General features: G+C 46.1%; 1 protein-coding gene across 5 annotated transcripts in view; it reads right to left on the reverse strand.

Moving 5' to 3' along the window:
- Positions 1-15,197, reverse strand: part of LOC137367113 (disintegrin and metalloproteinase domain-containing protein 12-like) — a 544,479-nt gene that overhangs the window by 282,045 nt on the left and 247,237 nt on the right. For all 5 annotated transcript variants that reach the window (XR_010973684.1, XM_068028577.1, XM_068028570.1 and 2 more), the window contains exons 10-11: positions 10,367-10,451; positions 1,050-1,192 (exon numbers count right to left, since the gene is read on the reverse strand). Coding sequence is in view for 4 of the 5 variants with exons in the window: in XM_068028577.1 (XP_067884678.1) it covers positions 1,050-1,192; positions 10,367-10,451 (228 nt within the window). In the remaining variant the exon portion in view is untranslated. The remainder of the gene's footprint in view (positions 1-1,049; positions 1,193-10,366; positions 10,452-15,197) is intronic.

Raw genomic sequence — 15,197 nt, forward strand, 5'->3', positions numbered from 1 at the left:
ACATTGGGAAGACCAAGCGCAGACTGGGTGACCGCTTTATGGAAAACCTCCGCTCGGCCATGATCACAATGAATGGCGGAGCAGGCTCGAAGGGCCAAATGGCCTACTCCTGCTCCTATTTTCTATGTTTCTATGTTTCAGTCCGAAAGCAGGACCCTGAGCTTCTAGTTGCTTGCCATTTCAACACTCCCCCCTGCTCTCATGCTCACATCTGTGTCCTGGGATTGCTGCAGTGTTCCAGTGAACATCAATGCAAGCTCGAGGAACAGCATCTCATTTACCAATTAGGCACACTACAGCCTGCCGGACTGAACATTGAGTTCAATAATTTCAGAGCATGACGGGCCCCCCTTTTTACTTTTTATTTTTAGCTATTTTTTTCTTTTTTCTTTTTTTGTGTTTATTTTATTTTATTTCATCTTACTTTGTTCAGTTTGCTTACCCACTGTTTTTTTTCATGTTTGTACTTGCGGCTGTTCAATTTTCAGTCCATTAACACCCTATCTGTACTAATGCTTTGTCTTTCAACACACTATTAACATATTGTTTGCCTTTGTTCCATGACCTTCTGGTCAGCTATTCTGTGACCTTGTCCTATCTACACCTTCTCCTTTGTTATCCCTTGCCCAACCTCCCGCTTTACTTGCTTATAACCTTTCACATTTCCAACTTTTGCTTGTTCTGAAGAAGGGTCACTGACCTGAAATGTTAACTCTGCTTCTCTCTCCACAGATGCTGCCAGACCTGCTGAGTATTTCCAGCATTTTCTGCTTTTCTTTCAGATTTCCAGCATCCTCAGTATTTTGGTTTTGTGTTGTGCTGGAAAGTGGGATTAGGCTGCATGTCTAATGGTGCCCAATGGCCTCCATCTGTGTTGTAAATTTCTATGATTTCTATGAATTAAATAATACCCACGAATGAGATTCCTTCAGGAATACAAATCATCCTCCAGCCCTGTGTTATTGCTCGGAAGGTTTCATTCTTGCTGCTGGTCGGTCCAGTGGGAATGAGATTCGACACCATCCACACTGTTTGAATATGTTTCTTACCCCTGGGCTTCTTCCATGAGACAGCCAGCTTTCTGGTCTGGACAGTTACAATGCCGATCTTCAGTATCATGTGACATTCCCAGATTGTGTCCCATTTCATGAGCCAGGGTCGCAGCAACTGCCAGAAAGCTCGGCCGGTTGTCCTAAAAGGGAACAGCAGGAACATCTGTGAACACGTTTCAATATCATCCTCGGACGCCAAAAACAAAACATTGCATTGACTGGTTAGTAAAACCTTCACACGGCCTCATCCTCCGTCAGACAGCCCTTCATACACATTCCCTCTGACACACACATCATCGACATCATCATCATGTGGTTACGAACACTTGGGGGGCAGGGGGGATTGTAATTTTAACTCCCAGGCAGGAAAGTGTCCCACAGACAGTCGGCCCAACCAGGAATGGCAGCCAGTGATGCTGGAAAGGGGATTGCACTGGGGAAGGGGAGTGAAGCCCGGGCAAAGGAAGCCAATGGTTTTGGGGGGTCCCCAAGGGGCACTTCAAATGACATCATTGGACCATGACGTTGAAATATTAACAAGCTCATGTCTGCCCATGTCCACACTTGCCCATACCTGATGCCATAGAAAGCCTGCCAGTAACAATGGCTCAAGTACAAAAGCACTGGCAAAGAGCCCACCAGCACTATTTAAGAAGGGAGCGAGAGAGAAAACGCACAACTACAGACCTGTTATTTTGATGTCAGACGTAGGGAAAATGTTGGAATCTATTATAAAGGATGAGATAACTGGACACTTGGAAAATAATGATATAATTGGACAGAATCAACATGGATTTGTGAAAGGGAAATCACGTTTGACAAACTCCTGTTGGAGTTTTTTGAGGGTGTTACTTGTAGCAGAGATAAAGGAGAACTAGTGGATGCAGTCACAAGAGCTATTTTTTTTGAAAGCTAAGAATTCTGTGTGCTGTTAAAAACTGAGAAAAAGGATTTTCTGTGAACATTGAATGCTGAAATTTGGAATTGTGAACTGAGTGCAGACGGCAAGATACCCGTTCCGAACAACAGCAAGGGAAATGACAGGTCACATGACTTATTGTTGGGGTTTTAGTTTCCGTTTTTCAGTGAGTAAAAGACCAGGGAGCTGGAAGCAGCTGGCAGTGAGCTGGCTGGGACCGGTGTTTGCAGACCAGAACACAAAGACCTCTCCCTGAAAAAGAAGGTTTGCCTCTCTTGTAAAAAGAAATTCTACATTTGAGGTGGTGGGTGTGGTCTGCCTGGAGGGAGAAAAAAGACCCCTGGAGAGGAAAAGACCCAGGAAAAGAGGAGTTGCTGCACTCTGTGGAGAAAAGCTCCTTTGCTGAGAGGAAGCCCTGCATTTTAAAAGGTAGCAAATTCTTATTGCCTCCAGTCTCTGAAAAATCTCTGCCTCAGGAGTGATTCCCTTTGCCTCTTATGTTTTGGGAGATCCTGAAAGCTCAAGAAAGTTTCTATTACGAGAATGCTATTTCAAAACTCAAATAAATTTGTTGCTACACCCTTTACTGAAAGATCTGTGTGATGCCTGCTGCAGATGAAGTGTCATGAATGCCTACCCATTACAGACTGTTCAACAACCTCACCTGGAGAGACTTCGAGTGGCATCTGACTATTCGACTGTGGGACACCTCACTAACCTGGAAATATTCTACCAGAATGTTACAACCCAGTTGTTTTGTTATTCCTAAGAAACAGTTGTAAACCAAAACATCCTTTTAAAACCGGTTAACCATTTTTTTAAGTGACAGGATTATTTTCAAACATCTTATTCGTCCTAACCCTCATACACACACACACATTTTAAATACCATGGCTACAAGAGCAGGTCAAAAGCTAAGAATTCTGCGGTGAGTATCTCACCTCCTGACTCCCCAAAGCCTGTCCACCATCGACAAGGCACAAGTCAGGAGTGTGATGGAATACTCTCCACTTGCCTGGATGGGTGCAGCTCCAACAACACTCAAGAAGCTCGACACCATTTGGGACAAAGCAGCGCGCTTGATTGATACCCCATCTACAAACATTCACTCCCTCCACCACCGACGCACAGTGGCAGCAGTGTGTACCATCTACAAGATGCACTGCAGCAATGCACCAAGGCTCCTTAGACTTCCAAATTCGCGACCTCTACCACCCAGAAGGACAAGGGCAACAGATTCGTGGGAACGCCACCACCTGCAAGTTTCCCTCCAAGCCTCACACCATCCTGATCAATGAACATATGAATATACGAACATACGAATTAGGAGAAGTAGGCCATTCGCCCCTCTAGCCTGCTCCCCCATTCAATAAGATCATGGTTGATCTGTTTGTGTTTCGAATTCCACTCTCCCATCTATCCCAGATAACCTTTGATTCCCTTGTGGTAATGTCACTGGACTTTTAATCCAGAAACTGTACTAATACTCCAGAGACTTGAGTTTAAAATCCCACCATGGCAGCAGGGGGAATTTAAATTCGATTAATTAATAAATCTGGAATAAAATGCTTCTTTTAAACAAATTTGTTCTTGGGATGTGGGCGTCACTGGCTAGGCCACTATTTATTGTCCATCCCTAATTGCCCTTGAGAAGGTGGTGGTGAGCTGCCTTCTTGAACCGCTGCAGTCCATGTGAGGTAGGTAGACCCACACTGCTGTTAGGAAGGGAGTTCCAGGATTTTGACCCAGCAACACTGAAGGAACGGTGATATAGTTCCAAGTCAGGATGGTGTGTGACTTGGAGGGGAACTTGCAGGTGGTGATGTTCCCATGCATCTGCTGCCCTTGTCCTTCGAGTTGGTAGAGTTCGTGGGTTTGGAAGGTGCTGTCTAAAGAGCCTTGGTGAGTAGCTGCAGTGCATCTTGTAGATGGTACACACTGCTGCCACTGTGCGTCGGTGGTGGAGGGAGTGAATGTTTAAGGTGGCAAATGGGGAGATGGTGGTATAGTGGTAATGTCACTCGACTAGGAATCCAGATGCCCAGGCTATGGCCCTGCAGACAAGGGTTCAAATCCCACCACAGTTGCTGGTGGAATTTAAATTCAATTAATTAATAACAAAAATCTAGAATTGAAAGCTAATCTCAGTCATGGTGCCATGGAACTATCTTCGATTGCCATAAAAACCCATCTAATTCACTATTCTCCTTTCAGGAAGGAAATCTGCTGTCCTTACCTGGTCTGGCCGACATGTGACTCCAGACCCACAGCAATGTGGTTTACTCTTAACTGCCTCTGAAATGGCCGAGCAAGACACTTAGTTCAAGGGCAATTAGGGAATGGCAATAAATGCTGGCCTTGCCAGCAACGCCCACAAACCATGAAAAATAAAAAAAAATGTGCAAATCAAGAGGGCTGCTTTGTCTTGGATGGTGTTGAGGTTGTTGAGTGTTGTTGGACCTGCACTTATCCAGGCAAGTGGACAATATTCCATCACACTCCTGACTTGTGAACAGGGTGTCAGGAGGTAAATTATCCGCCGCAGAATTTCCAGCCTCTGACCTGCTCTTGTAGCTGCAGTATTTATATGGCTGGTCCAGCTAAGTATCTGGTCAATGGTAACACACCAGGATGTTGATAGTGGGGGATTCAGCGATGGTAATGCCATTGAATGTCAAGGGAAGATGGTTAGATTCTCTCTCGTTGAAGATGGTCATTGCCTGGCACTTGTGTGAGATGAATGTTACTTGGCACTTAGCCTCATTGGGTGGTAATTGGACAGATTGGACATGTCCTGCTTTTTGTGTACAGGACATACCTGGGCACTCTTCTACATTGTTGGGTAGATGCCAGTGTTGTAGCAGGAGCTTGGCTAGGAGCATGGCTAGTTCTGGAAAACAAAACTTCGGTACTATTGCCAGAATGTTGTCAGGGCCTATCCTTTCCTCCTTTCCTTTTTACCTTTTTGACCTGCTTGTCTCGAGAGACAATGGGTAAGTGCCGAGGGGTGGTCAGTGGTTTGTGGAGCAGCATCTGAAGTGGCAATAAAGGCCAATTCTAGAGTGACAGACTCTTCCACAGGTGCTGCAGGTAAAGTTGGTTGTCGGGGCTGTTACACAGTTGGCTCTCCCCTTGCACTTTGTCTCTTTTCCTGCCAACTTCTGAGTCTCTTTGACTCGCCACTCTTTAGCCCCGCCTTTATAGCTGTCTGCCAGCTCTGGCGATCGCTGGCAACTGGCTCCCACAACTTGTGGCCAATGTCGCAAGACTTCATGTCACATTTGCAGACGTCTTTAAAGCGGAGACATGGACGGCCGGTGGGTCTGATACCAGTGACGAGCTCGCTGTACAATGTGTCCTTGGGGATCCTGCCATCTTCTATGCGGTTCACATGGCTAAGCCATCTCAAGCGCCGCTGGCTCAGTCGGGTGTATATGCTGGGGATGTTGTCCGCCTCGAGGACTTCTGCGTTGGAGATACGGTCCTGCCACCTGATGCCAAGGATTCTCCGGAGGCAGCAAAGATGGAATGCATTGAGACGTCACTCTTGGCTGACATACGTTGTCCAGGCCTCGCTGACGTAGAGCAAAGTATTGAGGACACAGGCTTGATACACTCAGTCTTTTGTGGTCTGTGTCAGTGCACCATTTTCTCACACTCTCTTGGCCAGTCTGGACATAGCAGAGGAAGCCTTTCCCATGCACTTGTTGATTTCTGCATCGAGAGACAGGTTACTGGTGATAGTTGAGCCTAGGTAGGTGAACTCTTGAACCACTTCCAGAGCGTGGTCGCCAATATTGATGGATGGAGCATTTCTGACGTCCTTTCCCATGATGTTCGTTTTCTTGAGGCTGATGGTTAGGCCAAATTCGTTGCAGGCAGCCACAAACCTGTCAATGAGTCTCTGCAGACACTCTTCAGTGTGAGATGTTAAAGCAGCATCGTCAGCAAAGAGGAGTTCCCTGATGAGGACTTTCCGTACTTTGGTCTTCGCTCTAAGACAGGCAAGGTTGAACAACCTGCCATCTGATCTTGTGTGGAGGAAAATTCCTTCTTCTGAAGACTTGAACGCATGTGAGAGCAGCAGGGAGAGGAAGATCCCAAACAGTGTAGGTGCGAGAACACAGCCCTGTTTCACGCCACTCAGGATTGGAAAGGGGTCTGATGAGGCGCCGCTATGCTGAATTGTGCCTTTCATATTGTCATGGAATGAGGTGATGATACTTAATAGCTTTGGTGGACATCCAATCTTTGCTAGTAGTCTGAAGAGACCACGTCTGCTGACGAGGCCAAAGGCTTTGGTGAGATCTATGAAAGCAACGTAGAGGGGCATCTGTTGTTTGCGGCATTTCTCCAGTAGCTGGTGAAGGGAGAACAGCATGTCAATTGTGGATCTCTCTGCCTGTGCAGTAACCAGTGCCTTCAGCCTTTTCTTGTTATCACATAGAGTGAATCGAATTGGCTAAAGTCTGGCATCTGTGATGCTGGGGACCTCAGGAGGAGGCCGAGATAGATCATCCACTCGGCAGATTTGGCTGAAGATTGTTGCAAATGATTCAGCCTGTCTTTCGCACTGATGTGCTGGGCTCCCCCATCATTGAGGATGGGGATATTTGTGGAGCCACCTCCTCCAGTTAGTTGTTTAATTGTCCACCACCATCCAGGGCTGGATGTGGCAGGACTGCAGAGCTTTGATCTCATCCAGTGGTTGTGGGATCAGTTAGCTCTTTCTGTTGCATGCTACCTCCAGTGTTTGGCATGCAAGTAGTCCTGTATTGTAGCTTCACCGGGTTGACACCTCATTTTTAGGTATGCCTGGTGCTGTTTCTGGCATGCCCTCCTGCACTCTTCATTGAACCAGGGTTGTAGTTCCCCTCCAAGCCACACACCAACCTGACTTGGAACTATATCGCCGTTCCTTCACTGCCGCTGGGTCAAAATCCTGGAACTCCCTTCCTAACAGCACTGTGGGTATACCTACTCCACATGGACTGCAGCGGTTCAAGAAGGCAGCTCACCACCACCTTCTAAAGGGCAATTAGGGATGGGCAATAAATGCTGGCCTAGCCAGCGGAGCCACATCCCATGAACGAAAAAAAAAGATGGATGGCGTCAGAAGGTTGACATTCCTGTTGTCCTTTTAGCTTTTGAATTGTTTTGAGTTGGAGTTGAACTGTATCAAAAGGGAGAAAACTTCCAAGAAGGAAAGAGATCTTCCAAGGAGAGAAGAGAATACCCAAGGAAGGAGAGAAGACCACAACCCAGCTCAGCTTTCCAGCACCTCTCTAAAAGACCCAGAGAAGTTCACTGTGTCAACTCATCTCGTCCCCTGACTTTGAAGAAAAGCCTACTAAATTAATTCTCAACGCCGCCTGAAAAGAACTGTTCTAAAAAAATCTACGTGTACTCGGAGGCCAGACTGTATGTCAGTTTTGGAACACAACATATCTCATCGGCCGTTTCTTCAAGAATGAGCAAGTTTTCAGCCCAAGTGTATGTTTTGTCTGTAATCGAGCTCTAAAAGCCAAAATACCTTTATTTTTCCAGTTAACCGCTGTATGTGAGTGTGTGTGTATGAGGGGCTAAGATAAAAAAAGAATTTTTTATATTTCAATCTGTGTGTTTATGCTTTGCTTCATTACTGTTAAGACTTGTTTTATAATAACTGATCATATTGTTGTTTATTAAAGAAGCCTGGTTGGTGTGTTTTATTCTGGGATAAAAATAGAGCTTGTGATAAATGCTAGAGTCTATTATAAAGGATGTGATAGCCTGCTCCGCCATTCATTATGATCATGGATGATCATCCAACTCAGTAACCTGTTCCCGCTTTCCCCCAATATCCTTTGATTCCTTTCGCCCCAAGAGCTATATCTAACTCCTTCTTGAAAACATACAATGTTTTGGCCTCAACTGCTTTCTCTGGTAGTGAATTCCACAGGCTCACCACTCTCTGGGTGAAGAAATTTCTCCTCATCTCAGTCCTGAAAGGTTTACCCCGTATCCTTAGACTATGACCCCTGGTTCTGGATTCCCTCGCCATCGGGAACATCCTTCCTGCATCTACCCTGTCAAGTCCTGTTAGAATTTTATAGGTTTCTATGAGATTCCCCCCTCACTCTTCTGAACTCCAATGAATATAATCCTAACCGACTCAATCTCTCCTCATACGTCAGTCCCACCGTCCCAGGAATCAGTCTGGTAAACCTTCGCTGCACTCCCTCTATAGCTAGAACATCCTTCCTCAGATAAGGAGACCAAAACTGCACACAATATTCCAGGTGTGGCCTCACCAAAGCCCTGTATAATTGTAGCAAGACATCCCTGCTCCTGTACTCGAATCCTCTCGCTATGAAGGTCAACATACCATTAGACCTTTTTACTGCACGCTTACCTTCAGCGACTGGTTTACGAGAACACCCAGGTCTCGCTGCATATTGCCCTCTCTCAGTTTATAGCCGTTCAGATAATAATCTGCCTTCCTGTTTTTGCTACCAAAGTGGATAACCTCACATTTATCCACATTATACTGCATCTGCCATGCATTAGCCCACTCACTCAACTTGTCCAAATCACCCTGAAGCTTCTCTGCATCCTCCTCACAACTCACCCTCCCACCCAGTTTTGTGTCATCTGCAAATTTGGAGATATTACATTTAGTTCCCTCATCTAAATCATTAATGTATATTGTGAATAGCTGGGGTCCTAGCACCGATCCCTGCGGTACCCCACTAGTCACTGCCTGCCATTTGGAAAAAGACCCATTTATCCCTACTCTTTGTTTCCTGTCTGCCAACCAATTATCTATCCATGGATGTGGTGTATTTAGATTTTCAGAAGGCTTTTGATAAGGTCCCACATTGAGGTTAGTGTGCAAAATTAAAGCACATGGGATTGGGTATAATATACTGTCATGGATTGAGAATTGGTTGACAGACAGGAAACAGAGTGTAGGAATAAACGGGTCTTTTTCCAGGTGGCAGGTAGTGATTACTGGGGTACCACAGGGATCGGTGCTTGGGCCCCAGCTATTCACATTATATATTAATGACTTGGATGAGGGAACTAAATGTAACATTTCCAAGTTTTGCAAAGCTGGGGGAGGGGGGGAATGTGAGCTGTGAGGAGGATGCAAAGAGGCTCCAATGTGATTTGGACAAGTTGAGTGAGTGGGCAAATACATGGCAGATGCAGTATAACGTGGATAAATGTGAAGTTATCCACTTTGGTTGTAAAAACAGAAAGTCAGATTATTATCTGAATGGTGATAGATTGGGAAAGGGGGAGGTGCAACGAGACCTAGGTGTCCTTGTACACCAGTCGCTGAAATCAAGCATTCAGGTGCAGCAAGCAGTTAGGAAGGCGAATGGTATGTTGGCCTTCATTGCAAGAGGATTTGAGTACAGGAGCAAGGATGTCTTACTGCAGTTATACAGGGCCTTGGTGAGACCACATTGGGAGCATTGTGTGCAGTTTTGGTCTCCTTATCTGAGGAAGGATGTTCTTGCCATGGAGGGAGTGCAAAGAAGATTTACTAGGCTGATTCCTGGGATGGCAGGATTGGTGATGAGGAGAAATTGGGTCGACTAGGCCTGTATTCACTAGAATTTAGAAGAATGAGAGGAGATCTCATAGAAACCTATAAAATTCTAACAGGACTAGACAGGCTAGATGCAGGGAGGATGTTCCCAATGGCTGGGGAGTCCAGAACCAGGGGTCACAGTCTCAGGATACGGGGTATACCATTTAAAACCGAGATGAGGAGAAATTTCTTCACTTAGAGGGCGGTGAACCTGTGGAATTCTCTACCGCAGAAGGCAGTGGAGAAATAAATATATTCAAGAAGGAGATAGATATATTTCTTAATGCCAAAGGGATCAAGGGATATGGGGAGAAAGCGGGAACAAGGTACTGAATTAGACGATCAGCTATGATCTTTTTTGAATGGCGGAGAAGGCCTGAAGGGCCGAATGGCCTACTCCTGCTTCTATTTTCGATGTTTCTATGTTTCTATGACAGTATCGGTAAGTGGGAAAATGCTAAATTATGTTGCGACCCGTGGAGAAGTGTAACTAGAATAAATAGCGCATTCCTCCCATCTCGGTCGAAGCAGCTGGAATACAATTCTGCTACTGCAGTGCCACACAACCCGATGGAGAGTGTACTGAGTGTGAAGACAGGTCTTCGTCTCCATAAGGAAACTGTTAAGACATTGCATGAGCTAATGAAATAAAAATCCTGATTTACTTCAGAGTGGACACATCACTGGAACTGATATCCTCCCATCAAGCTTACTGATCAGTATTACTATTGAAATCATTCTATTGGAACAAGGGCAGTGTGTTGGCCACCGCCCACGAGGAGTGGGGAAATAGAAGGAAGAATGGATGCTCACCAAGTTTACTCCTCCAGATTGCTCCGCTGAACATATTCCACCAAACATTGCCAAACCTGCAATGCCCTTTGTAAAATAGCCACCTCTGTCAAAGAGAAATCAACATCAATAGAGAAGAATATGCTAGAATCAAAGGATGAGTGACAATCTTCCAAGAAAGGAATAAACAGTCAATTTTTATAAAGAACACGGAATCAGCTCCACTTTCTCTGCAACCCACCTCTGCAGCACCCTGGAATTGGGAACAAGCTGGGCTGTGGGCTAAACCCCTTGTCCCTGGGACTGAGTGATGAGAAGATGGTTAGACTCACTCTTCTATATGGCCAATGCCTGGCATTTGTGTGGCACGAATGTTAATTGCCACTTATCAGATTGTTGTCCAGGTCTTGCTGCATTTGGTCACTGACTTCTTCATTATCTGAGCAGTTGCAAATGGAACTGAACATTATACAATCATCAGCGAACATCCCCACTTCTGACCTTATGATTGAAGGAAGGTCATTGATGAAGCAGCTGAAGATGGTTGGGCCTAGGACACTACCCTGAGGAACTCCTGCAGTGATGTCCTGGGACTGAGATAGTTGACCTCCAACAACCACAACCATCTTCCTTTATGCTAGCTATTACTCCCACCAGCGGAGAGTTTTCCCCTTGGTTCCCACTGACTTCAATTTTACAAGCACTCCTTGATGCCATACTTGATCAAATGCTGCCTGGAGGGGAATGGTAACAAAGTGGTAATGTTAGAAAAGCAAAATACTAGGGATGCTGGATATCTGAAATAAAAACAAGAAATGCTGGAAATACTCAGCAGGTCTGGCAGCATCTGTGGAGAGAGAAGCAGAGTTAACGTTTCAGGTCAGTGACCCTTCTTTGGAACAGATTCAGAGTGGTGATGTTACCGGACTGATGATCCAGGGCCGAGAATAATGCTCCTGAGACATGAATTCAAATCCCAACATGACAGTTGAATTTAAATTCAATTAATTCATAAATCTGAAATAAAATGCTAGTCTCATCAATAATTATCATGAAACTAGCAGATTGTTGTAAAAACCAATCTGGTTCACTAATGACCTTCCTGGCAGAAAAGCTGCTGTCCTCACCTGGTAACTCCGAGCCTCAGCAATGTAATTGATTCTGAACTGCCCTCTGAAACTGAGTTGCACCAAACCATTGCAGACTAAAGTGCTGTGGGAGCACCTACCCCACATGGACTGCAGCGGTTCAAGAAGGCAGCTCAGCTCAAGGGCAATTAGGGATGGACAATAAATGCTGGCCTGACCTGCGACGCTCACAACCCAAGAACAAACAAAAAAAAAATCGCTTTCACCTTGCCTCTGGAATACAGCTTTTTGTCCATGTTTGGACCAAGACTGAAACGAGGTGGCATAGTGTTTGTGTTACTGGACATGTAACCCCGAGACCTAGTTTAGTGGAGACCTGTTTTTCAGACTGGAGGAAGGTGGGTTCCCTGGGGTCACTATTCGAATCACTAATTTACTTGGTATGTATGAATGATCTTGACTTGAGTGTGCAAGGCACAATTTCAAAATGTGCAGTTGACACAAAACTTGGAAGTACTGAGACCTGTGCTCCAGAATTTGCCGCATCCCTCGCAAAGCTGTTCCAGTTCAGCTACAACATTGGCATCTACCCGGCAATGTGGAAAATTGCCCAAGTATGTCCTGTACACAACAAGCAGGACAAATCCAACCCGGCCAATTACCGTCCCATCAGCCTACTCTCAATCATCGGTAAAGTGATGGAAGGTGTCATCAACAGTGCCATCAAGTGGCACTTAATTAGAACACAAATTCTCCACTGATTAGAGCCATACCGAGCACAAAGGAAGATGGTTGTGGTTGTAAAGAGATACAGCACTGAAACAGGCCCTTCGGCCCACCGAATCTGTGCTGACCATCAACCACCCATTTATACTAATCCTACATTAAATCCATATTCCCCACCACATCCCCACAATTCTCCTACCACCTACCTACACTAGGGGCAATGTGCCTATCAACCTGCAAGTCTTTGGCATGTGGGAGAAAACTGGAGCACACAGCAGAAACCCACACGGTCACAGGGAGAACTTGCAAACTCCACACAGGCAGTACCCAGAACCAAACCCGGGTCGCTGGAGCTGTGAGGCTGCGGTGCTAACCACTGCACCACTCCTTTGGGCTGTTGGAGGTCAATCATCTGAGCTCCAGGACATCACTGCAGGAGTTCCTCAGGGTAGTGTCCTAGGCCCAACCATCTTCAGCTGCTTCATCAATGACCTTCCTTCAATCATAAGGTCAGAAGTGGGGATGTTTGCTGATGATTGCACAATGTTCAGCACTATTCGTGTCTCCTCAGATAGTGAAGCAGTCCGTGTAGAAATGCAGCAAGACCTGGACAATATCCAGGCTTGGGCTGATAAGTGACAAGTAACATTTGCACCACACAAGTGCCAGGCAATGACCATCTCCAACAAGAGAGAATCTAACCATCTCCCTTGACATTCAATGGCATTACCATCGCTGAATCCCCCACTATCAACATCCTAGGGGCTACCATTGCCCAGAAACTGAACTGGAGTAGCCATATAAATACCGTGGCTACAAGAGAAGGTCAGAGGCTCGGAATCCTGTGGAGAGTAACTCACCTCCTGACTCCCCAATGCCTGTCCACCATCTACAAGGCACAAGTCAGGAGTGTGATGGAATACTCTCCACTTGCCTGGATGGGTGCAGCTCCAACAACACTCAAGAAGCTCGACACCATCCAGGAGAAAGCAGCCCGCTTGATTGGCACCCCATCTACAAACATTCACTCCCTCCACCACCGACGCACTGTGGCAGCAGTGTGTACCATCTACACAATGCACTGCAGCAACTCACCAAGGCTCCTTAGGCAGCACCTTCCAAACCCGCGACCTCTACCAACTAGAAGGACAAGGGCAGCAAATTCTTTTTTTTAAATTCTTTCATGGGATGTGGGTGTCACTGGCCAGGCCAGCATTAATTGCCCATCCCTAATTACCCCTGAACTGAGTGGCTTGCTAGGCCATTTCAAGGGCATGTAAGAGTTAACCACATTGCTGTGGATCTGGAGTCACATGTAGGCCAGACCAGGTAAGGACAGCAGATTTCCTTCCCTAAAGGACATTAGTGAACCAGATGGGTTTTTACAACAATCGACAATGGTTTCATGGCCATCATTAGACTAGCTTGAAATTCCAGATTTATTAATTGAATTCAAATTCCACCTTCTGCTGTGGTGGGATTTGAACCCATATCTACAGAGAAATACCCTGGGTCTCTGGGTTACTAGTCCAGTGATAATACCAGTACGCCACCACCTCCCCATGCATGGGAACACCACCACCTGCAAGTTCCCCTCCAAGTCACACACCATCCTGACTTGGAACTATATCGCCGTTCCTTCACTGTCGCTGGGTCAAAATCCTGGAACTCCCTTCCTAACAGCAATGTGCGTAGACTTACCCCAAATGGACTGCAACGGTTCAAGAAGGGAGCTCACCACCACCTTCTCAAGGGCAATTAGGGATGGGCAATAAATGCTGGCCTGGCCAGTGACGCCCACATCCCATGAATGAATAAAAAAAAAATCAGACCATGCCTTTCCAGATGCATATAAATCCTGTCTCTCAGAATCCCTTCCAATAACTTTCCCACCACTGATGTAAGGCTCACCGGCCTGTCGTTCCCTGGCTTATCCCTGCTGCCCTTTTTAAATAAAGGCACAACATTAGTTATCATCCAGTCTTCCGGTACCTCACCCGTGGCTAACGATGATACAAAAATCTCTGCCAGGGCCCCAGCAATCACCTTCCTTGCTTCCCATAGCATCCTAGGATACACCTGGTCAGGCCCTGGGGATTTATCCACCTTAATGCTCTTCAAAACCTCCAACACCTCCTTCTTTGTAATGTTGATATGCTCCAGGATATCCCTGTTCCCTCCCTTGAACTCACTAGCTTCCATGACCTTCTCCACAGTAAATACTGACGAGAAACATTCATTTAATACCTCGCCCATTACCCGTGGCTCCACACAGAGATTACCACACTGATCCTTCAGGGGACCTACTCTCTCCCTAGCTACCCTTTTACTCTTAACATACTGAGAGGATCTTTCAGGATTCTCCTTTATCTTATCTGCCAGGGAAATCTCATGGCCCCTTTTCGCCCTCCTAATTTCCTTCTTAAGTGTGCTCCTACATCCCCTATACTCCTCGAGGGACTCGCTCAATCCCAGCTGCCTATACCTGACATATGCCTCCTTCTTTGTCCTGACCAGACCCTCAATATCCCTCGTCAACCAAGATCCCCTAAACTTGCCAGCCTTGCCCTTCAATCTAACAGGAACATGCCGGCCCTGAACTCTTCCTATCTCACTTTTAAAAGCCTCCCACTTGCCAGACTTCCCTTTACCTGTAAACAGCCTCTCCCATTCAACTTTTGAGAGTTCCTGTCTGATGCCATCGAAATTAGCCTTCCCTCAATTTAGGACTTCAACCTGAGGACCAGTCCTATCCTTTTCCATAACTATCTTGAAGCTAATAGAGTTATGGTCACTGGTCCCAAAGTGCTCCCCCACTGACACATCAACCACCTGCCCAGCCTCATTTCCTAACAGGAGGTCGAGTGTAGCCCCTTCTCCAGTAGGGCCATCCACATACTGCTTCAGAAAACTATCCTGGACACACTTAACAAATTCTTCCCCATCTGATCTCTTAGCACTAAGGCAGTCCCAGTCAATATTAGGGAAGTTAAAATCACCTGCTATTACAACCCTACAATTCCTACGCCTATCTGTGA

This window comes from Heterodontus francisci, chromosome 1 (genome assembly GCF_036365525.1).
Source record: "Heterodontus francisci isolate sHetFra1 chromosome 1, sHetFra1.hap1, whole genome shotgun sequence".
In the NCBI taxonomy this organism is placed as follows: Eukaryota; Metazoa; Chordata; class Chondrichthyes; order Heterodontiformes; family Heterodontidae; genus Heterodontus; species Heterodontus francisci.